At 44.6% G+C, this 25475-nt stretch overlaps 1 protein-coding gene across 1 annotated transcript in view; it reads right to left on the bottom strand.

Annotated features, from left to right (window-relative positions):
* The window catches only part of LOC138487396 (carboxypeptidase O-like), a 309025-nt gene that overhangs the window by 77329 nt on the left and 206221 nt on the right, over window positions 1-25475 (bottom strand). Inside the window, exon 10 of the mRNA XM_069613965.1 lies at window positions 15157-15247. Coding sequence (XP_069470066.1) covers window positions 15157-15247 — 91 coding nt within the window. The remainder of the gene's footprint in view (window positions 1-15156; window positions 15248-25475) is intronic.

Here is a 25475-nt window from a genome sequence, read left to right as displayed (position 1 = left end):
CATTATTAGCTCCATCCTCACTCCCATTGAGCCCTATGGGGGCTCGAATGGGGAATGGTTCCCGGAATGGGGACTTACCAGGTCCTCCAAGGTTGGAATGACCTGGTAAGTCCCTATTTCAGGAACCTGGACCCGGAATAGCACCATGGCTACCTCCTACCTTGTAATGAGGCCCACTGTGTTAAGTGTTAAAACAAATTGTAAGGATAACACATGAGCCACATTTTATAAAAACAGATTGCATTTGTGTGCTAAGCGCACATTTTCTGACTTAGAAATCAGAAATCCTCAACGAAGACAATTTGATACAGAGGAAGCAGCTGAACTTTGTGTTTAGTTCACATGTGCATTCAAGTTCATATTTCCAAGTGTTGCAAAGTGTTCCTCAAAGGGATAGGCTTCTTTGGAAATAGCTAAACACCAGAGATGCCATTTTGTGGTCTGTGGGAGTTAGCTACGAGCCCTATCTGCTCACTAGAGAACCCAAGTACCGCCGCGCAACCCTCTCTCGTCCCCCATTTTAGAAGAGTTCCGTGATCTCTAGTGTACTGCTAGTGGGAATCACAGGATTTAGTAGTGACTTCCTGATTACAAGCTGAACAGCAATGGGCTCATCTGAATGCTTATATATGTACAAAGACCTGTATACCGGGCATTAAAGTAATAATAATAAAGCCACTGCACACATTCTGGTACCCAAGCCAGAAGTTCACAACCACTCCTATCTGAGAATGTATACATCAAGGACATCCAGGTGTTTCACTTTGATATTAATGGGGTCTGTAGTGCCTGAGAATCCTTTATTGGAGATATAGGGGGAAACGGACAGCTGTTTACTGCAAGAGACATGAACAAAAGGCAATAGGTGCAGCAGTCACAACAACGTTGGGGGGAAGTGGACGGAGTCAGAGGAGGTGATTGCGCAGTGTTTGACATGAGAAAGAAACTGTAGTACCAGTTTGTACATCATAAACATTTTCAACAAATGTGTGGCTAGGGTGGAGGGGTGTTCATCAGCCCATACTAAGATGTGGAGTTAATGGGGAATTTCGAGGATTGCTGTTCAGCTGTGACACAGGGTTAACGAGTTGTAGAGGGCAATGCCCATTCGGGTGGCACAGTGCCTCCGGTATGGGGGAAGAGTGCGTAGGGGGAGGAATGGGACTTTTGAAAACCTTTGTGCAATTTGTAACCCCATAAATTGTCAGTCTGAAATTAAATGCTCTAATGTGTGAATTGGGGGTGACAACTGTCAATAGGTGGCTTCAATCTGATTCCCCAGCAAAGGTCACCTTTTGCTCTGAAGTGGGGAAGGGGGACAAGCAAGTCAATCTTTGATTACTTGTTTCTCTCTGACAAATGCCCTTGAAAGTGTTAGGCATATGGAAATCTACCCCTTTGTGGAATTAGACTAGGACCCTTTGGTTATGGTCTTGGGTGGGACTTGGAGAGGACCCCTTTGGACCAAGTTGGGTCTTTAGCAGATTGTGGTCATGCAAAGGGCAAAACAGGCCTTCAAATGGCAGATCTTGATCCGCTTTGAATAACATTAGTCATCATATGAGTAGCAATTGTGGTGGCCAAGGTTCTTCTTGAAATCTCATTTTCAGACAGAGCAAGTGATTGACCCTTACCAAGCCCTTATTGAAATAGCAAGACCATTTCAACTGTTCAAATAGGCACCCCGCCTTCCAGGGGTATTAAAGCTCAAAGTGGTGTGGCTTGCATCAAGACAGAAGGACTGTTGGTTGAATCCCTCAAAGAAACCTCAATGGAACACCATCTGTGTCTGTACCCATATAAAAGATGGGTACAAGTGTCAGGTACAGGTAAAGCTCAGGTACGAAGAGAGGAAAGCCCAGAGCCAGAGGATTCAGTAAACTTGCAACTCAAAAAATGGCAGACTGTTTTAGTGGTTAACTTTTGTCCCACAAATTCCTTTATAGGCAAGGGAAGCTGGGTGACTTTCTTTAATAAAGTACATGAGCGGGTGGATTTAAATAAAGAAGAGGAGTGGCATCCCGTTGCATGTACCTCACACTGTAAGGAGCTTTGTGATGATTGCAGATTGAAGGTATTCAGTGTTCAGGAAGTTAAGAGGACTTTAAACCAGCAGAAGTGATGCAAGGCCAGAGTCTTAATCTAATATTTACTGACCTTTATAAAGGTCTCTCTGACTTCTGGGTGCTTTGAAAAGTGTTCAATGCAATAGTTCAAGGAGGTACAATTATGTCCTAATAGAATGAGGCAGCAATTGTGCCCTTTTTTTAAAAAGAGGATACTACAGATATTGCCTGTTAAATTCCCAAAGCGCTTCTCAATCCACACCAGAAGATTTATGGCACAGCTTTGCTGGAGTGGCTCCAATGATGGGTGGGGTGAGAAAGGTTGCAACCTGGGTCCAGCTTGGTATTGGGTAAGGGTTGAGATCTTAAAGAGTGATGAGAATATACCTAGAATGCACACTTTTTCCCACCTCCTGGACAAGTTATTAGTAGCATTCGTACACAAAAGGGAGAAGTTAATTACTTTTTATTTGTGGACTGTAAACAGGTCTTCAATTCAATTCAATTTATGATAAAAGCTTGCAGAGTTGTATTTGAAGGCAGCCCTTTTGAATTCCATGATGGCTTTACCTTCATTTACCCAGGTGAGGGTTGGGTTCTGACCTCTGGGTGGAGCTTTCACAAAGCTAGGTCAGAAAGTGGTGCATGCTCTGTTGCTGTTCAATTTGTACATCAATGGGGTGGTGGGCACCTTTCTAGGGAATTACGTAGCATGTTCCTGAGGGTAGGAGTGTGGTTCCTTCACTCCTTTTCTCATGTGGCATGGTTCTTCTTGCAAGGACAGGCATTGCTCTAGCATCCCTGGTGTCTACGTGCAGAAGTTTTGTTTTAATATTTTCCAAACTAGCAACAATATTCAAAGCTACTGTGATCCTTAGGCCACAGGGTTGTGCCCTTTTTCTAGCCGAATGGGAGCAGGGGTGGGCAGAGTGGTGGTGCTGTGCCTAAGGACCTTTTAATTAATCATGGTAAGGTAGTAACAGGGGCATATTACTCAGCAGGGGTTTGGACAATTAAACCTGGCCAGGACATGGAAAAGGCAGAAAAAAACGTTTTTAGGAGAGATTATGGCCATTATAGGAGGTACACTGAGAATTTAGTTACAGTTATAGATGGGAATTTACCCCCACTGGGGATTTGTTGGAGCTGGCACCATTGCACCTTGGGGAGCATATCTGCTAAAATAATAAATCCCATGTATTTTAGGAAGCCCTAATGGGTCGCCTCTCATTGGATAGGGTCATAGACATGCCATGGGTAAGTGGGACTAAAGACCACCCAGTAAAGCTTGGGTTGGTGAAGATACAAAACACTTAACTAGGGTACAAGATGGAAATGAATGATGAACAGATGAATCCAATGAACAGCCAAGGGCCAGGAACACAGAAGAGGCAAAGAAAGGGAGGAATAGAGACAACGCAAGCAGGTAAACCAACCAGCAAGGAGGACAGGGGCAAAATTGAATGCAGAGCAGAGCTCACAGGACAGGAGAAGTTGAGCAGAGGAAAATAACAGGGATCAAAGCACAACAAAAGACGTTGAGATGCAACAAACGCTGTCTCAGCTGTGCTTTTATGCCCATTAACGGAGGCGCGGCTGTGTCCACTGGTCACGTAACAATGCAAGGGAGCTTCCTAATGCTCATGGGCATAGCCACAAGATGGCAGCATCTACCGGCACGCAGCCATGCCACCGTGGAAAACCGACCAGTCCTCCTGGACTCTGGGTGTCATTGGCCCCCCCAGTGCCATCGTGGGTAGACCCTCCGGACTCCCCTCCAGGACCCAGGTATGGTTGTGTCCCCGAATCTGAGTGCACAACAGCAGCCCAGACTGGGCCGTGTGCATAGGGTGGTCTGAACCGGGTGACCCGGGTGTGTCCCGTGTCGGCCCTACTCATGGCCAAGCGAGGCGGGACCCAAGGAGAAGTCCTCCTGGGCCACGTATATCAGGTGCAGCATAGGAGGTGAAGAGGCAGTGGTCAAAGTTCACTCCATCTGTAAGGGCCGGATGATGAAGGGTGGGGGGATGTAGAAAAGTCTTGGGCCGCCACGTCGGCTGGCCTGGATGAAGTACAGAGCTCTGGCATGCTGGACGGAGCTCTAGAAGGAGAACTGCCTGCCGCCTGTGTCATATCGATGCAATGAAGAAAAGAGGTGAGACCTTGTTGTGTGCTACGGGTGCAGTGGTGATGATGATGGTGCCCCCATGGCAATGGGGATGCTGCCTGAAGTGGTAAAAGCACCGGGGCTGCAGGGGTGTTCGCGAGGCGGCGATGTGGGTGGCCTGCATGCCATAGGGCTACCCAAGAAGATGGGAAAGGGCAGCGGGGAGCGGTGGTGAGTGTGATGGCCACTCACCCAGGGGTCACGGAGGTCACTTTATTTGCACAGGACGAGCAGTGAGTTCAGATGGCCCCATTTGGCAGACAGGGCCACCCTGGAAGAACACAGTGAGGCGGTAAAACGCCTTTCTTAATCAGGGGCAGACCCCCCATTAACCACCAAAGGCAGCTCCCTCATGTACTGAAAAGGGGTGGCTGACAGCAGCAGTCACCCCTATGTAGTATATGTTTTATATGTTATTGTGTGTGCATGTCTAAATATATATTTAGGTGCATCTTTATGTTTATAGTTATGTAGTGTAATAGTTTTGAGGTGAAGTCTATGTTAGCGTTTGAGTAAGGGGTTAAGTAGGGGAATGTTTATAGTGTTGGGTAGTTGTTTATATAAGGGGGGAGGATAGGAAAATGAGGGTCTTATGCTCTCTGGTGTGAGGTAGGTAAGGAAAATGACAGCCTGCCAGATGCACCTTAATTGGTGGCATGACCCACCGGGGCCGTATACTGGCCCCCCTCTACAGTGGTTGGTGCCATTTATAGGTCAGGCGTCTGTTCCATCATGTCCACCTGATGGGTCCCTCTCTGACTTCGCTAAGGAAGGGTGGACTGAAGAGGCAGATCCCTTTTGTAAGAACTCGTGCCAGGGGAACATAGAAGGAGATTAGTGTTAGGAGGGAAGAGTTAGGAATATTTTAACACAAGTGTGTTTATGTTTGTATAAATAAAAAGGGGTCTCTTATGGGATTCCTAAAAAATCCACCTTGATTTTGATTAGATCTGGAATATTTATAACGCGGTCGTGATGGACTTAACCGTATAGTGGCACAGCTGAAAATTAAAAATTGACCGAGGCAGACTACAGCTAAAAACAAATTTGAAGCAAGAGTGGTCATCGTCAAATGATGATTTTCTAATACCTAAACAGGAATGTTTTCAGTGCCTTACGGAATTGATGAAGTGTCTCCAGGGCCATGATCTCTCTTGGAATACTATTCCACAATTGTGGGCCAAAGACAGCAAATCTTCTCTCACCCCTTGACACAAAGACCGATGAAGGACTACTCAATAGCAACTGGTCTTTTGATCGTAAGCACCTTGGAGGATGATAGCGGCTAATCTTATCCCTGAGGTAGACTGGTGCCGATCCCTTTAAACATTTAAATATATACGGCATGCCACTTTAAATTTGATACACTCTTCCACTGCCAGCCGATGAAGTTCTTGGCGAGAACTGATTTACTCAGCCTGCAGACCATTTTAACGGCCGCATTCTGAGCCTTTTGAAGTCTATGAAGTTGTTTGGCTGGAATGTCCATCAGCAGGCTATTACAGTAGTCCAGGTGGGCATTGGTTGCCATACTACTGTTGCGTGATCTTTGTCTGGAATATATGTCAAAACCTACCATAGCAGTCTCAATGAGTAGAAACTTTCCTGTACCTTGGCTCCTGCTTGGCCTTGGCTACCCAGATTGTCTTGCCAAATACATCCCAGATTTTTTACCCTACAGGCAAAGCCTAACTTAACACTCAAAAGATTGGGAACTGAAAATTCTTTAAAGGCTGTGAGCAGATGTCTAGGTCCAAACAGGACAAACTCTGTGAAAGTTTCCTCAAAGTCACCAATCTTGATGAAGATCTGGGTATTTTCAGCATAGGAATGTGACACCTCAAGATCCCCATCAACGATTAAAAAATAGAGTAGTGGTGACAGTGAGGACCCCTGCGGTACACCACATCCTGTAGTGATGGGATCTGAGGCGAAAACGCCAAGTTTAACATGTTGTTGACGGTTCATCAGGAATGATTGAAACCCTTTAATGGAATGCTCTGAGACTCTGCCAACCTCCTTCAGCCCATCAAGCAAGGTGTTACGATTGACCATGTTGAAGGCGGCAGACAGGTCTAACATTACTAACACTGAAAGTTTGCCCCGGTCAGCAACTTCTTAAAGATCATCCTGAACCGCTAGCAGGGCCATCTCTCTTCCAAACTTGGGTTGGAAACCCGATTGAAAGGTGTCAAGGGGTCACTCTAGTTCCACAAAATCCTGCAGGTAACTACTTTTTCCAAGATTTTCCCCAGCGATGGGAATCCTGCAATTGGTCGGTAGTTCTTGATAATCATGGGATCCAGATTCGTTATTTTTAGTAAGGGTGTTAGAATTGTATTTTTTAGTCTTGGTGATGTGCCCCGTTGGAGTGGAGTAAGGAAATGAGTCAGGGCTTAACTCAACTACTGTCTAACAACTACTTCATGTGCCTCTTCCTTCCCAGCTGGTCTGGTGGGTGGAGGTGGTTTGTTCCCATGGGGCTGCTCCTGGCCTGAGGTGAGGGGGGTGCATAGCCTTTCTCTGGACCTGGGCTAGAAAACAAGGGCTACATGCAGATGGCAGAGGCTTTCCTGCTAAGGCTGCCTGCACAATATCACAAAGATGAGAACAAGTAGTGAGCCAGTTCATGAGGGTGTCAATAAAGTGAGACATCTGCCAGGGACAAAATAAAACAACTGAAACAATATGTCTAAGAAACAGGTCACTTACAAAGGTAACATTAACCAAAGGGGGCAAGTGCATTAGAATAACAAGGAGTACTATAACATTTTTAAAAAATACTGTATAATATTTATTGATGTTTTATTTTATTTGATTGGTTCCAAGTTATTTCAAATAAATTCCATGTAAACAAAATCTTTATTCATGCAACTTGTCTGAAGAACGATATATATTGATTTTGTCATGTGGGTGAAACTGTTCAAATAACTAGCGAGTGTGACAAGGCCATTAACAGTGCTTTCTCAAATAAGGGTAATGTAGAGGAGCAGCTGAGAGCAGGGGGTCGTGGGTGCATCCCTGGGGGGCCGTGAGAGCCCAGTATGAAATGTAAAAAAGAAAAAAATAGAAAAAAACGTTTTTCTTTTTTTTTATATTGGAAGAAATGGGCTGGGGAGGCAGACATGGTCGGGCTGAAGCATGCAACTGTCTCAGGCACCACTGAAAAAGTGGCCAGCCGTTGTAAATGGATATTCATTCCTTTAGCCACAGACTGTTTCAATAGTACCTAAGGGGGGGCTTTGTGTTAAAATGTAAGTAAATTATGATATTTAAAGAAAGTTTATTCAGCAACAATGGTCAAAATTACTAACTGCATAGTGAAGAAACTCATCAAACTGGCCCACATTGGCCAAAAAGGTGGCCCATTTTGACTGGCTCACACTAGCATTTTGCATTTCTGATGCAGACATTACCCTATTGCCCTATAGGCCAGTCCGAGGCTGGCGGCTCATCCATAATGGCGAGGGGGTGCCCACCCAGTGGCCCCCTCACCCATTATGGAGGAGCTAAGGAGCCAGCCGAGTGAAACAGTGAGCACTCCTTCAGCTGCTTTTTGCAGCTGCGGGAGTGCTCCTGGAGGGGCTGAACTGTCAAAGGGAAACACTATTTCCCTTTGACAATTCATTTTATTTCCCCAGCTGCACATGCTCACTGAACCATGCCAGACTGAGGCGTTTTGCTTCGCCAGCATTGCATAGCTCATTGGAAATGTTGGCTGGGGCAATGCATATCTGTATGTGCGAGTCCGAGCTCCTGCGTTTTGGTCATTTCTTTTTATTTAAACATGTGTATGGATGCGTGTATGCTTGTGTTATGAGTGAGTGTATGGTGATGGATGCTCGTGTTAATGATAGAGTGATTGCTGTATGAAAGTGTGTGTGTGTTAGTTTGGTTTGGTCCATTGAGCTGGTTTTGGCAAGTGGTGGATAGAGGGGGGGGAAGGATGGTTGTACAACATTTAAAAAATGCCTAAATGCCCTTTTGCCCAATCCCCCTACCCACCTGCCAAAATCAGCTCTCCTTCTGATGCGCTGTGGAGCCCAGGGGACAGGGATGGTATTTGTTAACTGGATTTCTATCATAGATGTCCAGTCAAAAATACCATGCTTTCCCCCTTGGCACCCCAGCGCCTTGCATACACACATTATCATGTTGATTGTGTTAGGCCCTGTAGGGCCCAGGGGACAGGGAAGGTATCTTTTTACTGGACATCTATCATAGATGTCCAGTAATAAATGTCATGCCTGCCCCATGGGCCCCCCAGCACCAATTGCAAACTGTTTGACTATCTACCCATTTTTTCAAGTATGCTCTACAATGCAACATTTTAACCCATTATTTAAATAAAAATTGAATGGTGGGAAAACCCCCCCTGAACACCCTTGATTGGTTTGGGCTCCCTCACTGCGCTCGGTCGCTATGGCATTTTTGGGGGAAATAGTTATGCCGCTCCACTTAAAAAATTCACCAGCCGCCACTGGCCCTCATACAGTGTTGGGAATGGGATGGGGGGTGCCCATGGACTGTGGTGGGAGCAGAATGGGCGGGAACCATGGGATAGAGGTGGGAGCAGGGTGGGAAGAGCCCAGGGTGTGTGTTGGGGTGAGGAGAGCCCAGGGACTGGGTAGGAATGGGATGAGGGAGTCCAGCGACAGTGATGGGAGCAGGTGATGGCGCGCAATACATACTGTCCATTTGGCATTTTTGGCAGGGCCCAGCCTGCTCAAATTTTGCTATGGGGGGCTCAGGCCAAAAAAGCTTGAAGACCACTGCTCTACAGGAAGGCCCCCCCTATTTTGCTTACATGCTGCAAACCAGAATTTGCGACATGTGCAACGCCAGTAATGGTACCTATACCACGAAGAATCTTTGAGACGAGGTATCTGTTGAGAAAGCCCTATGTGAAGTATCCCCAAAGGACTGGTGGTCTCCTAAGAGAAGTGCCTGTAGAAGTGTGAAGATGTGAAAAGGAGAAGCTGGTGACGTCACGAAAGATGAGAGTGACGCATTGGGAAGGATGACCAGAGAGGAGAATGCATAAGTGATATAGAATCTCATGGCGAAGTAAAGAATCGAGAATGCTTTCATGTGCAGAATGAAGATTTCAGGTGCGAAGAGCACTGCAGAAAATACAAGCCGTCTCACAATTGTACAGACGCTATAACGCAAGTACACTAAGGGCCTCATTACATGTTAGGCCGTAGGGGGTTGACGGGCCAGTAGAACTGCCGGCCCCGTTAACCCCCTACTGCCTCATTACGAGGTCTCCTCACGGGACCCGCTAAGGACACCTGGTAAAACCAGGCATCCTTAGCGGGTCCAGCCAGCAGACTAGGATGCAAACAACGGGCCCGTCATTACCAGGCCTGTTGTTTGCATCCTCCCCATTCTCATTGAGCTCTATAGGGGCCCAAATGGGGATGGGGATCCACCGGGTCCGTGTTCCCCGAATGGGGAAATACCAGGCCCTCCAAGGTCAGAACGGCCCGGTATTTCCCCATTCAGGGAACCCGGTACACGGTATGGGGGTAGCCATGCCGCAAATAGCGTCATGGTAACCTCCATGGTCGTAATGCGGCCCTAAGTATTCATAAGGCTGGCTATACATAGTATATAGACTGCAGGCGGTGCCGCCAACATACATGTATAAAGAGTTCTGGACATACGATTATACAATTTTAGTAAGCGAGTTTCCATGAAGGTAGACGGATTGGAAGCTATGTGTCACAGCAAAGAATAGGCTCGAATTTGAACCAAGACCAAATAGGCTTTCTGGCTTGATGTCAAAGACTGGAAGCAGCCAAGAACTGGTTATCAGCTGTGGAGAACAGTAAACGTGAGAAGCCGAGGCATCCTTTGATAAGTTGCAAAGAGAGAACACCATGAGTGCCAAGTCTCTTCATTAGAGACTATTTAATGCTATAATACGAGCAAATTCACGGTCTCTGATCACTTGAGCTGAGGATGAAGACGGATGAAAAGCATGGTGCACCAGATTGAAAATAACGAGTGCTCACACTCCCTTATATTCCCAGAGACAAGAAGCTACTACAAGGCCGAGTTCAAAGACATTGAGAATGGCATACATCATGAGAGATGTTGGACTAATTGGGTTGGGAGATACAGTCAAGTTTACCCACCAGCACCTGGGGTACCAGCTTACGTGCTGCTAGAGCATCGAAGGTTCCAGAAGGGTACAAGTGAGCCAACCAATTATAGAAGGCCGTATAACGAAGAGACTTATAGTTTAAGAGCCAATTAAGTGTTGTGTTTCTAATTACTGTCGAAGATGACTTGCACTAAGGGAGGGCATGAGTGCCCACCTGACTATAGAGACCCAATCATGATCCTAGCCCATACAGAAAGTGTACTTAGACGTTCCCCTTGAACCAACCACAATCTCCTGTAGGTTTCCTTAATTTGCCACGTAGTACGATGTCACGTATGATGAATTTTTTGTATAAATATGTTGTTTTTCATTAAATGCTTTGAGATCATGCTGTGCGAAGCCCATTGATGTCCGTTGTACTCCCTGTTTTAGACAATTGATATTAAAACAGTTATTTGCCAACTTCCTGAGACAGTCTTATTATTAAGTTTGGGAAGTTATTCTCCATCCCATCCATAGTACGATGTGTTGCCTTGAGAAAAAGGGCCTCTAGTGTTCAGTAAGAACCTGTATCAGCTGGAGGGTGGAGGAATGTGGAGAAATCCAGAGACAATCTTAAATCTGACGGTAGATGTCGGGCCCCAATTCCTGTTCCACCTTTTCTTGTGCCAATATGTTCTTATGGAGTACACTGATTTCTCACCCCATGCCTCAACCAGATACTCACCAGTGTCTTACTGTTTTTTCTAGAGACCACACATTTCACACAGTAGGCAAGCAGAGAAACCCAGGAGAGAAACTAGAGTGAGTGTGCCACATCCAGAGGGGGGAAACAAGAATGTCTGATGCCGGAGAAGAAGACATGCAGAGAGGGGCAGTGTGTCTGTAGATGTGCAGTGCTGGCTTCAGCGGTTTACCGCTTGAAGAGAGATAGAGCGAGATAGAGAGAGAGAGAGAGAGAGAGAGAGAAAGAGAGAAAGAGAGAGAGAGAGAGAGAGAGAGAGAGAGAGAGAGAGAGACGCCTGTTACAGCTGCCTGTAGGTGTGGCCATGAGTTAATCATTGCAGTGCTGGGAAGGCTCGGTCATGCCTGTGCAATGTAACCAAACCCATCTTAACCACCAGAAAGTAAAGGGAGATATGTATTCACCACCCCACAGGCTAACTAACTTGGGGATGCTTAATATCAAGCCATGTGATATAACTATGAACACTTACAGTGCTAGGCCACCAAGGCCACTCTGTCGCAAACCCAAATGAGGAAATTGGACAATGCAACCCCACTATTTATGCTTTTCCAATGCACATACACTGTCCCAGGGGGGGGAGACAGGGCCAACATGGCCAGGGATAGGATAACATTCTCCAGGGAGGAGAGGATGTCTAAGGGAGGAACAGAAAGCAGGAAGTGTGGTGTATTCAGGTGATGTCAAAGGTAGAGGTGGCAGACTGTGGAAGCAGGTGAGGTAGCAGCTAGAGAGTGGTACTGCAATGTCAGTGTGTGTGTTTGTATGGCAAGTGTGTAGAAATTCTAATGTAAGCCGGTAAAGAGGGTGTGTGAAGTGAATGTTACGGATTGAAAGGAAGGTGTCTGACTAGTTTGAAGGGAGAAGGGAGTAGTAGTGTGGAGAAGAGGGTAGTAGTAGGAAGTATGAGAATCATAGTGCAGAGGAGTAGAGTAGAAGTGTGGCGAATAATAGTATGGGGAGGTGAGTAATAGTGTGGAGGGAGGGAGTAGTAGTGAGGAGGATGAGAGTACTAGTGGGGAGAAGGGGATTAGGAGTGTGAAGGAGGAGAGTAGTAGTGCAGAAGAGGGTATTAGTAGTGTGGGGGAGGGGAGTAGTTGTGCAGAGGAGGTGAATATTATTTGTGATGAGGAGAGTAGTAGTGCAGAGGTGGGAGTAGCAGCAAAGAGAGAATAGTAGTCATGGTATGAAGATGTCCATCAAAGGGTTCAGGCAAGACTGAGTAGGAGTGAAACATCGGAGGGCCAGAAGAAGGGTGGAAGGAGAAGAGCGATGGGATAGAACAATGAGAGTAGAAAGGAAGTGGTGAGAGTGGGCATGCTAGAAAAATCTTGAATCAAAACCACATTATTACAAGAACTATCCAAATCTCCATTAGACCTATAACCATTGGATAGAATCTGGACAGCTAGGGAGTCCCTTATGGAGCCTTGGATAGAAAAGGCTGCTTGGCCTTTTTTGCGTTCTCACCAACAGGACAAGACAGAGTTTAGGCAGTAGAGTTTAACCTTAAAAGCCTACTAACCTGGGGTCGGGGACACCTGAGTTAGGTTGGCGGGTCACTATAAGACGAGTGAGAGGCGTAGCTCTAGGGCCCACATAGACATCAATAAAATCCCTTTGACTATCTCTGAGACTTGGAGTGATTCTTGGGCCATCTGTAAAACAACTGTGATAAATGTCTTTTTGTGGACTATATGATGTGTTTTGCCATACCTACCACTTCACTTAATTCTAGGTTATTACAACCCCCTCCGATACCAAAGCCTCAGCCCTCGTCGGGCCATTATCTGAAATGAACATCATCCAACAGGTCTCGGTTCCCACACACTCCAAAAGCTGTATCTTGATTGGATCCTCACGCTCAACACTACAGCTATAATTGCAGCTACCAGCCCACTGCTGTGGACCGTTCACGCCCTAATTGAATTCAATTATCCCACTCCCACCCCCATGCCATCCACGTTTTCCAACCAAACACTGTCCAAGCACGTAATACCCATAAACTCACAGAGGAACCTCTCACTCGCACACTGCAGCAGTCTCTAACCGTCTTCCAAATGAGAGGCAATGACCCGCAGGCACTAGCTGCACATTATAACCACACTCTCCAGCTCACCATAGATCATCATGCCCCACTAAAAGCCAAACCTCCCAAACCATGGAGGCATGCCAATGCCTGGTTCTCCAACAAATATATTACTCTTCCCTGACTTGGCACAGACACCGCTCCCCCTCCAACCTCAAAATGTTCACAATTCCTTTCTATAGACAATTGCCTGACGCTCACATGAGCCATAATAGGCAGAAACTGGACTACTATAACTGTTCCAAGAAGAACCTTGTCAAGCTCCAACTCCTGGTAGCCATGGGACTAAATTGCTTCAACCACTTTCTGCAACTAGACACAGTGTCCACTGGCTACCCATCAAGGCTTGCATAGAATTCAAAATCCTGACCACTGCTCACCGTTGTGTTCGCAAAGTCGCCCCTTGCTACCTCATTCCCCGCATTACTATCAAACCAGTGGTGCGTTCACTATGCTCTTCTTCTTATTTTACCCTGCTGACGTCGAGATACAAAATGCAAAGGGTCAGGTGGCGCTAGCTTCTGCGTCATAGCGCCCTCATTGTGGAACACTCTTCCCTCCACATTCAAAACGAACCCTCTTACCCAATCTTCAGAAAGGTTGTTAAAACTTGGCTGTCTGACAAATATGTGTAAGCTCTGTGCCTGCTTGTCAGGTATGAACAATGACTATGACCAAGGCTTCTTTTCCACCATTTGACCCTATCTTGTAACCTTGCCGTTTACCATGTCTTTCCTACCTGGATGTCTACAAACGCTGTGATACCTCCGGGTCTGGGTGTTACATAAATGTTATAAAATAAATAAATATCACGTATAACACCGTCTAGGTTCCACAGACCGTGGTTTTCTACACTTGGATTCTATCTCACAAGTCAAGGGAGAATTGACCAATCTACTTGTTTGCCAGTATGGTCATCTTCTGAAAAGCGCAACAGCGTTGCCTTCTATCGCTGCTCAAGGAACAAGTGTGTCTGGAATGATTGGGGCACCTGCATTAGGTGAAGCTCAAGCCAAACCCTTTCTTGTGTGCCCTTTGACTTCGGAGCAGAGACCAAATATGAGAGATTGTTGCAGTCTCCGGTTCAGAACCCATGAGTTTAGAACATCCTATTAATGTCTGCTTGATCAGCACCACCTTTCGCCATGCCCCATCCCATGGCACTAAGTAAACATGATTTAATATTTGTAATCAGGTCTATCTAGACCACAGATATTAGTAAGTGAAGAATATTTCTTAATAGTGTACATCTATTTTCATTAAATACATGGTACACTGAAAAAATAATGTTCAGTGGAACAACCAATACTTTCCCAGGACTTCTAGGTAGTATATAATATTGAAAAACATGAGGTAATGTTCTGTATATAATACCAATAATACCATTATGACGTTGCTGCCTGAGTCCATTTATTTGACACCCCTCATCCCTCTCGCCTCCTCTCCCTCTTAGCACTTTGAAGTGCGTCATATTACAATATTGTACATTGCCAATAAAGAGCAAAACCACAAAGCTCAAAGCTGTTCAGATTTTAGTACATTTTCGCGGTCTTTCATTTTCATTCGAAAAAGTAATTTCTTGTAAACATACCAACCATAATATTGTTCGTAAAAGTACAAATCAGATTCACAGTTATTCACAGGGATCTTGTAGCGAAAGAAATCAGGTGTTTGAGAAAATATCTGATCTCAACACCATCATTTGTGAAGCAAAGTCCTAACAATCTAAAATCAAAAATTGTGGAATCACAGAAGAGGAACATCTGAACAAAAAGTCCCCGGGTGTTCACTGGCTTAAACAAATACTATTTTGCTACAATAGCAGTCTATTTCGCAATGGCGTGCGTGAAGCTGTGGTTAGTAGCCTGTTTCTCTGTCAATTCATAAAACATGTATTTTGCGAATGCCACACACTTGTTATTTACTGTTTTCAATTCAATTGAACACATCCTGATCTATGTAATACTTTGAACTTACTGCACCACTTTGCATTGAAGTTTCGATTGAGATCTACGCCGTAGCAGGTGCCATTCTCATGCGGGGAACGAGATTTTCTCCAGAGCCGGTCCTGTTCAAATAAAGTTGGGAAGAAGTTCAAATGATTTTTGTCGAGAATATTTAAAAAGATATTTTAAAATAAATGTTTTGTTAGACAGTCCTAAAGTGGGCGGGGCTTCCGAGCAGGTTTACCCCGACTAGCCCCTGCTAAATTGACCCCTCAGGCAGCCCATTCAGCCGAAGTGCTGCATGGTTAAGAGGCCTCCTGCTGGTGTCAGCCCTTCGGATTACAAAAAAGAAAAGTCATTGCCTCCTCTTTTTTCTAAACCAGTGCTGACACCTGCAGTCAGCCCTATAACCGTGTAGCGCTTGACTAAACGTGCTGCCTACTGCATGATGTGTCTTTACTTAGATACAGGAGGGGTGCTGGGTTGCCAGGCCTCTCCTTTTGTTTCTGAGTAAAGAGCTAACACACAGCAGGAGCCCTTTAACGTTGGTTAACATGCTGCATATTGGCTCTTTACTAAGAAACAAAAGGAGAGTCCTGGCAACCCAACCCCCCTCCTGTTTCTGGATAAAGAGACATCACGCAGCAGACAGCCCTTTCACTCAAGGAGTTGTGTGGTTAAAGGGTTGCCTCTGGGGTCCTAGCTCTGGTGTTACTAATCAGAAGGGCGGTTTCTGAAATTAGATAGTTGTTTTAGTAGAATAGGAAATTTCAGTTAAACTGCACGTGAAATGACTGAAAGGGCGTCGTCTACTCCCACGTTTCATGTAGGGTCGTTTTATGCTTTTTTTAAGCACACTATAACATTGATGTTTTTCTCAGACAGAATCAAAAAACCATTTTTTACTAAATTAGAAACCATGTGGCCCCTGTGCAAACTGCACTACATGCCATTTCTGTTGCATAGCTGCACTTTGGTATTTGGGAAGGGTGGTGCCAGTGGTGTAGCTAGAATTTCAGTCCAGGATAGGCCTGAACTGTATATATGCCGGATTAGGGCAGGGGTCCCCATGCCATACAACGATTATAGTCATTATTTCCACTCTCCTGCAACAAATATTTGCTCTGTTATCACCATTGCACTGTTCAATAAAGATGTTACAGTCACCGAAACATATGGTAACCATTTTATTGACTGAGTAAGGCTAAAAGGCAGAAAGGACCCTTTGAACATATGCATGAAGGGTCTACAGAGATATTTGGATATCTACATATATCTGCATCTGAATGGTATTCTCGCCTCTCCTTTTCTTTCATAGCAATCCATCGCTTGGTAGCTAGGTGCATGCTACACGCACGCTATGCATTCATACGTACTTACACAGCTACATGTTTTCTATTCTGGCCCACAATGATATGCCTACAAGTTGATTGCTGAGCGCACACATTAGAAATCTAGCAATACAAGCACAGCACAATGAAGCAGTGCTCTCAAATCCTGCTCTGGGAGTCCTGGAATTGTTAGAATATATGGTTTTGCATTCCTGTACAGTTTATACATTTCAGGACTGTAGGAACAAGAACATCATAGGACGTGACCCTAAAAGTGAAGACTGGCTAATTATTTCACAGCTGGCATGGAAAACTAGCTCGGCCCAAAAATATAAAGTATATAGTACTTGAACAAGATACATTGATGTTTGAAAACTTAATGCTCTGGTGTAATCACTGTCAGCTATTTTGCGAAGAGCTGAAAATAATATTAACTAGTATCCCCTCTTCTAGGTGGCTGGATCGTATTTACAGATTTAATTTGATTTGAGGTTATTTGTAACGTGCACCGGACGAACTACATCGTATCTGGGCGCAGATTGAACAAAAGGTGGTCAACTAGCACAGACTGAAACCTACATCTAAACTGGAAACTAAAATTCTATAATTCCTCGCTTGCACAAAACTACTTGAATAGGTAAGTTCTCAGAGCTCTATGGAACTGATATAATGTTCTTTGGGCCCAAATTTCAAGAGGGAGGTTATTCCAGAGTTTGGGGCTGTATGCACCAAATCTATGGTCCCCTTTGGATATAAGATTGGCCTGGGAACGTATCACTGGAACGTAACTGCCAGGTCAGATAGTAGTGCTGAATTTTCTTGGCTAAGTATGAAGGAGCCTGATTCCGTCCCGTTAAAGGTTTGTTTTGTCATGACCATCAACAAATCTCAGGGGCAGACTTTAAAGGTAGCGGAGATTGACCTAAGGGAAGACTTCTTCTCGCAGTTTTACGTGGCCTGTTCCAGACTGAGCTCACTTAACTCTCTGGTAATCAATGTATATAACAAGGATATTTAGTCCCAGGTCCATAGTCCAAGCCTTGGGACCCTAAGTGAAATTCTCAGAAATGGCAGTATAGAACCAGATGCAAAAGGAAGAAGATGGATTTTGGTGATACCCCCCCATAGCGTTATCAAAGAAGAAGCATGTGGTGTCCCTCAACCCGCACCCGGTTCACTGATTTTAATGAGGTGGGATGGCAATTTGCGTGACAGTGGCCCAAGAGCCTTAAATGGATGGACCCCCTTGCATTGGTCCCAGTTTTGGGTTTTTACATCAATATGGTTTGTAGCACAGTTGACTACTGCTTTGTTCATATGTAGTCCTTGTATTAAGTACTTGATGTGAGGGTGATCCTATGACAAGAATGCAATTGCAACTCTCTGATTACCTTATTCAACAAATGTGGAAATTATACTCCTTCTGCAGATATTGTCTTAAACTTGAAAGTGGAATTGTCAAATAGTTCTCAAACAATCAGGTGGGGTATAGTTCTGAAGAACGAGGGCATCTCTATACTGTTTGAAAGAGCTATGCATATCTAGAAATTATTTCTGCAGAGGTGGCCATAAGGTCAGAGATATGTTATGACTGCTGGTTAGCTGCCTTGCATCCATGTGTTTTGATTGTAGGGGTGGCGAGGAAGCTACTACTCCCTAAGGCTAAGTGCCTCTGGTTTGATAAGGGTTGCTGGGAGACCACGAGGAATACTTTCAACCTGTACAGAACAAAAGCAAAAGAAAGTGGGGAACCGGGGAAGCCTGGTCAGGTGGGATTATATAGCAATGGTTAACTCAAAAAAAGAAGGTGTTTTCCTTACACGGCTGTGGTTTTGCTCCCAGAAGTGCTTTACACCTCTCTGTATCAAGATAAATTTAGAGGGTTATATATGGCATGTAGGTTGTCATTTGCTGGGCAGAACAATGCATGACCTAATTCTGTGGAAGGAGAAGGTATTACAGCTATAAAAGTTAAACATTTACTCAAAGCCCAGAGCTAGATGCAATCGCATTAGATCTCTTTGCCTTTTGTCTGTTATCTGGGCCATTGTAAGGTGTTTTTATTGATTTGCAAACTATACCTTAGATTTAAACTTGTTCTCACAGATCCATCAAGCCCCGATCTAACACCCCCGATCACAACAATCCCACACCAAAGTTCTGGGTCAAGGAACAGGCTGTATTTGATCTGAATATACACATTTATTAAAATAATAAATCTAAAGCAGAGGTGTTCCCCTAACTTTATGCTGTGAAAGAGCCTCACAATACCCTTTACAAACAAGTACAGAACACTTGGCTAAAATAACATATAATCTGCCTGTTTTCTCTAGTTAGTTGTCAATGCCCAAACCATCCTTTCATATAAATAAAATATGTTTATGTTGCAGACATAATGCTTCTAAAATTACTGCCGACAATTTAATGCATTTTCTTTGATCCAGCATTGGCAAGTGTTGATATCAGAGAGAGATTCCAAATACACATTTAGTTGGAGTTTCTCTTACACATTGGAAGGAATTGGTGTACAAGAAAATCTACATCATATACATCACATTAGATAACCAATTTCTCTTTTATGTGCTATTCTCCTCTATGTACTTGGTGCTATTGGCTTCTAGGGTAGGTATATTTGTAAAGTACAAACTGTTCTGCTTTGCACTAGAATCTAAAGGCTTGAATTTGGAGAACTTTGCTTTCATTTTTGGAGAGCACAACATATTGGAAGAATTAACATTGATATGATATGATATGATATGGCATTTGTAACGCGCCTATACACAAGTGTTTCAAGGCGCGACGAGGCAGGGAGGGGGGAACAAGGGGAAGACAGACAACGATCCTACTAGGCCAGGTGTCATTCAGACAAATATAAAAATATAATTCTCTGAAGGGATAGGAACTACCACGCCAATCTTACTTGACATTTGAAGTCCACTTAATACAGGATCATTTCTTGTCAGGGTACTGTTATTAGAAAGATTTTAATGGTCCTTTAAATGGGCATCATATTTTTGGTAGCGATGTGGCTGTACGTTTGTTTTATACAACAATGGCTTCCACAGGTCAAGGGTTTAATTGTCCTGTGTACTGTGAAATGTTGTACATCAGTTCACAGTTCCAGTTTTAAAATACACCTGTGAAAAAAACAGGATTTTGGTTTACTTGGTTACTGTCAGAAAACAACATGCATTTTGGGCTGAAAATGCAATGGCATTCTATTTTAAATCAAGTCCCCAATTGCTTTGGTTATTAGCAGAGAGCCATGTGCATTTCACACTGAAAATTATTTGGCATTCTATTCTAAATCACTTCCCCAGTATCTTCCCTTACAGCTCAACCCAATTCAATGACTTAGCTCGTAAAGGATTCCCGAGGACATATTTCTAATTGCACTCGGTTTTTTATACTTACTTCTGGGCTTATCTTTTAGAGCTCAGGATCAGTATGACATCTCAAGTTACCAACTTTAATTTTCAAATCATTTAACTGGTTAAAAAGGACCCCAAAGGATTTCACAAAGCCATGAGGCATACACAGAGGTTTAAAACATATTTGTTTATTGGGGATTGTAACACAAAAAAGAGCCAACTAATTGGAATGCAACTCAACTACAGGATAACTTCACCTTGAGCTCCAAACAATAAGGTTCCTGAGAGCAACACAATTCTTTAGGTTTTAGGTCAACAAACATCCCTAGAATTTGTATGTATCAATCCAGGGATCCCTTCACATGGTCTATTATTTCTTCTCAGTCACTTACAGTCTTGGGGTTTGAGTGCCCCCACAATTGTATCTTGGCTTTTCAGTCCATATATTTGGCTACTCTGTTTCTCATCCTCCACTCAGGGCAGATTTCTACTTATTGGCCTAGGGGACTTGCATGCGCCTGCATTTTAGGCCTTGGCAGTGGCAGAAGCATGGACTGTCGGAGTTGGAAATGTGTTACAGATCTTCTACCAAGACTTTGACAGCTTGAACCATCGGACATGCCCCTTCTGGGCCTCCTGGTCCTTGACACGTCGGGGCTTACGCTCTGTTATACTACCAACATGGCCGCAAGCACAGAATGCTGACTACCAGCCTTCACTTCCAATGCAGCACGTTCTATAAAGTAGCCACACCCCCGTGGCCCTGCACGTCTCAACGCTACTGTTAGCTGTGGCTAGGCGTGCGCTCTGTAGTTCGTCTTCGCGGAACTCTGTTGTTTCCTGGTTCCCGGACCTTCTGCTTTCCTACTATTCTCACTTCTTCTTATTCAGCCTTCTTCCGGATTCCGTGCACCCGCCTCTGAGTGCTCCTTTCCCCTTTCCTGGACTTCCTGGAGTTTCCTAGCGATCCCGGACTTGAAGCTGAACGAATACTGGAAGCCGAAGATGGCCGAGCGGGCTTGTATAAGACCCGAACAATACGAAAGAAAACTCCACCTAAGGATTCCATCAAGCAGCGAAACCAGGTGAGAAAAGGGGAAACCTGTGACATATTGAGACGCCACCTGACCGAAGTCGACAAAGACATGGAGGTGGCCATTCAAGATCTTATGCGCGGAATGCAAGAGCTAACGACCGAGGTACAAAACCTAAAGGCATAGAATGCTGCGTTAAACCAATTAGTCTTATCGCGCGACTCTGCCACAAAGGAGATCGTACTATTGGGCGGCATTGTAGACAAATACAATGGGTCAGCAAAAAACCTTTGTGGATTCCTTGATTCCTGTTTGGTCCACTTTACTTTTAAGCCCTATTATTTCTCTACTCCCAGGGCTAAGGTGGGCTTTATTATTTTGCACCTTTTGGGAATGCATTAACCTGGGCCACCCCATTAGTTAATGCCGGAGATGCCCTCCTGGATGATTATGACGGATTCATTCAAGCTCTCATGACCATGTTTGACCGCCCAGAACAGGTCTATAGTGCTCAGGAACGTCTACTTGATTTCCAGCAGGGCTCCCAGAACATGCTCACGTATGTAACATGATTCAAGCAATTGGCTAAAGAGGCGACTGTTCCTCTGAAGCTTTTTTCACTCTCTTTCGAAGAGGGCTAAACAAAGACATCAAGGATGAACTAGCCAGGGTGGCACGTCCAAGTTCATACCAGGCCCTTATGGATATCGCTCTACAGATTGATTTTCACATCCAGGAAAGGAAGGCAGAGAAAAAGAAGACCAAGTTACCCTTCCAGAAGAACCCCATAGAGACTTCCTCGAAATCCGAAGGTGGTTTTGTCCCTACTAACGAATCCGAACCCATGCAACTAGGGGCCTTCTGTGGACCCATATCCCCCCAAGAAAGGTTACAATGGATCCATACCGGCTTATGCATGTATTGCGCCTCGGACAAACATTTAGTGAGAGAGAGTCCTATAGCCCCTCCACGGTGTTCGGGAAACGCGAACTTCTAGATGGAGCACAGTTTCGGGAGAGAGATGTTGGCTCCACATCTATACCATCCTTGAACTCTCCTGGACAAAACAATTTGGTAATTTTACAGGCCTTTCTATCGCCAACCAAGAAGGAAACCTACCCCATTCTGGCATTAGTGGACTGTGGGGCCATGGGAATATTCATAGATCAAGAATGGGTCCTTAAACACCATATTCCTTACGAATCCCAGAATATCATGCAACCTATAGAAGCAATTGATGGGAGACCTCTTTCTTCAGGACCTATAACCCTTCAGACCAAGGAAATTGAGCTTGCAATAAACCACCATCAAGAGAAGATAAAGTTTGATATCATGAAGTCCACCCATTACCCAATGGTTTTGGGAATGCCATGGCTACAAAAACACAATCCATACATTAATTGGGCAGCAGGTTCCATGTTCCTGGGTTCTGAGCATTGTATGTCTCATTGCCTACTCCTGGATCCTGCTCTGACACCATCGGAAGGTCATTCAGCAGACCTTCAAGCTCCACTCACGGTCTCAAACATCATCCGGGTTCCTAAAATCTATCAGGAATACTCTGATGTGTTCTCTTCTGCTATTGTTCAAGCCTTACCTCCTCATAGACCTGAAGATTGTGCTATTGAAACCGAACCTTCAGCTGTGATTCCCTTTGGAAGGATGTTCATTTTATCCGAACCTGAGAAAAAGGCCCTCCATGAGTACCTAGATACTAACCTTGAAAATGGCACCATACGACCATCCAAATCTCCAGCTGGGGGTTCTCTGTTTTTTGTTCCAAAGAAAGACACCAATGAGCTCAGACCTTGTCTTGATTATTGAGGTCTAAATCAGTGCACCCTTAAGGATCGCTATCCGTTGCCCTTGATCTCAGATATCCTGGAAGCAGTAAGAGGAGCCGTAATATTCACCAAGTTGGATCTCAGAGGTGCCTACCATCTGATCCGTATTAGAGAAAGTGACGAATTGAAGACAGCCTTTAGAACACCCTTTGGTCATTATGAATACTTAGTCATGCCCTTTTGACTCGCTAATGTCCCGGCAATCTTACAACGCTTCATGGATCGGGTGTTTTCGGATATGCTATTTCTCTTCATCATCGTGTATCTGGACGACATCTTAATACTCTCTAAGGACCCTCTCAAGCTTGAAGAACATGTTAAGACAGTGTTACAACGGCTACGTGAACACAAGCTCCTGGCAAAACCCGAGAAGTGCCTTTTTCATGTCTCTACTGTTCACTATCTAGGATTTGTCCTTAGCCCAGAAGGTATTGGAATGGATCCATCCAAAGTAAAAGCCATTCTATCCTGGCTAAGTCCGACCACCATGAAACAGATCCAGTCTTTCGTGGGCTAAGCTAATTTCTATTGGAAATTCATACCTTCCTTTTCCGAAATAGTCCGACCGATTATTGCCTTGTTGAAGAAAGACGCTCCATATCATTGGACAGCAGCTCAGGAGGAAGCCTTCCAACGGTTGAAAACAGAGTTTACACAAGCCCCCATCCTGGCTCAACCTGATATCAACCGGCCCTCCCTACTGGAAACAGACGCCTCTAACTAGGCCATTGGAGCAGTTCTGAAACAGGAATTCGACGACGGACTGGAACATCTATTGCCTATCTTTCACGGACGTTAACGTTAACTCCCAGTGAAACCCATTACTCTGTATTATAAAAGGAACTGCTAGCCATCCGTCAAGCCTTCACTGAGTGGCGTCATTTACTTCTGGGAGCAAAACATCCTGTCCAGGTTCACACGGACCATCGAAATCTTCAAGTATTACAAGCCCTGGAATGTAGGAATAGCCGTCAAGCCCAATGGGCCTTCTTCTTTGCCCAATACCAGTTCCAGATTCATCAGGTTCCTGGAACACAGAATATAATTGCTGACGCCCTATCTCGACGTCCTGACTACGAACCCCCTGAAGCCCGGACATTTCCTAAAATGTTTCTCCATACGATATTTGTGGCTCAAGCAATTAGCCTCCTGGAAGAAGTTTGCATGCAAACCCAGTCCTCTGAGCTCTGGAGAGATATTTCAAGGAAGAATCAATGGAATCTGAGAACCAAGGATGGATATTTGTTCAAGGATAATGGAGTTTCCTAGCGATCCCGGACTTGAAGCTGAACGAACACTGGAAGCCGAAGACGGCCGAGCAGGCTTGTATAAGACCCGAACCATATAAAAGAAAACTCCACCTAAGGATTCCATCAAGCAAAGAAAACAGGTGAGAAAAGGGGAAACCTGTGACAGCTCTATAGGTTGAGTCAGGGGGCTTTCTTCACCACTCTGTTTTAAAGCCTTGACTCTATTCCCCAACATCCCAGTTGTGTCTACCTCATCATTGAGTTACAACAGTATTGCATCTATGTATCTAAGCAGACCATCCCTGTTCTTCCTAACATATCCTATCTCTTCTCTCTCTTTCTTTCTCCCCTGTCTCGAAGCACACCAAATGTTTGTACCACTATTGCTTATCTCCTCCCCTTTAGGTATGCATCTCCCTTCTGGTCTCCTCCTCCAACATTCCCTCTATTTCTTCTTTTCTCCACCTCCTACTTCTCTGTGCCCGCCTTTTGTTCAGAGCCCTCCTTGGGATCTCCTCCAAACACCCCCATGATGCTTTGTTATTCTCCCTTCCTCGCATTTCCTCTAAATACCTCTGCAATGTACTTCTCCCTGTTAAATTGTAGCCTTTCCTTCTTCCTCTACTTCCTTAGCTTTCACTTCAACTATCACCCTGCTCCTGATGTCTCTCCTCTAATCCTTCACTATGTTTTCCATAGTACTTTTCCTCTTCCCGCTGTTGACCACCTCTCTGCAACATTTGCTCAGTGCGCCACCTCATCTTCTCTCTCCTTCTACCTCCATTCTTTCTAAAACTCTGGCTCCTTCAAACATCTTCTCACAAAGCTCCTGTGTTTAATAGAGAGTGACACCACTCTGGGGCAAACCTTCAAATAACCATGCTCCGGTGTGGACTATAATAAGACTTCAAATCTGATTGGTTCAACTGCATCTGACTGAGATTATTGGGGTTGGCCAGAGAGTCCTCCCCAGGTCACCCTAGTAGCCAGCATAGCATAGCAGGTCATGGTATCCTACCCCCATGACCACCCCACTATCTACCCCTAGGTCCAAGGAGGGGACATCATCACATATCCCCCATTTACTCCAAGCTTCATCGGTATCTGTCCAATGGATGTCGACTAAAAAATCCTGTATTGGCTTGAAGGCGTCCTCATCTGTAAATTACAGTAAATTGATAGGGATGTAAAGCTATGAATCATTGGAAGACCCAGGCATTTCCGACCTTGTTTCTGTCAAAATTGGTGAGACTAGAGATGGATTATCCATAATCATGGTGAACTTGCACCAAATAAGAGAATACCTTAAAGCCTCTATGGCCATTTTATGGCCAGACACTGAATTTCCAGGACAGCACAGATCTTTTATCGAGGGAAGAGTTTGCAGTTTATTTAGAAAGTGAGTTGTTCACACCCATTCTTTTCTTGTGAAAACACAGCCTAAATTTTGAGTTGTCAATTGGTGAATTATTGTGTACCTAAAGTCCAGCATTATGAAGCTCAACATTTGACAAAATTAG

This window comes from Ambystoma mexicanum, chromosome 9, assembly GCF_040938575.1.
Source record: "Ambystoma mexicanum isolate Mex_15411 chromosome 9, UKY_AmexF1_1, whole genome shotgun sequence".
Taxonomy (NCBI): domain Eukaryota; kingdom Metazoa; phylum Chordata; class Amphibia; order Caudata; family Ambystomatidae; genus Ambystoma; species Ambystoma mexicanum.
The sequence above is the reverse complement of the archived record's forward strand: the minus strand, read 5'-3'. Positions and strand labels throughout refer to the sequence as shown.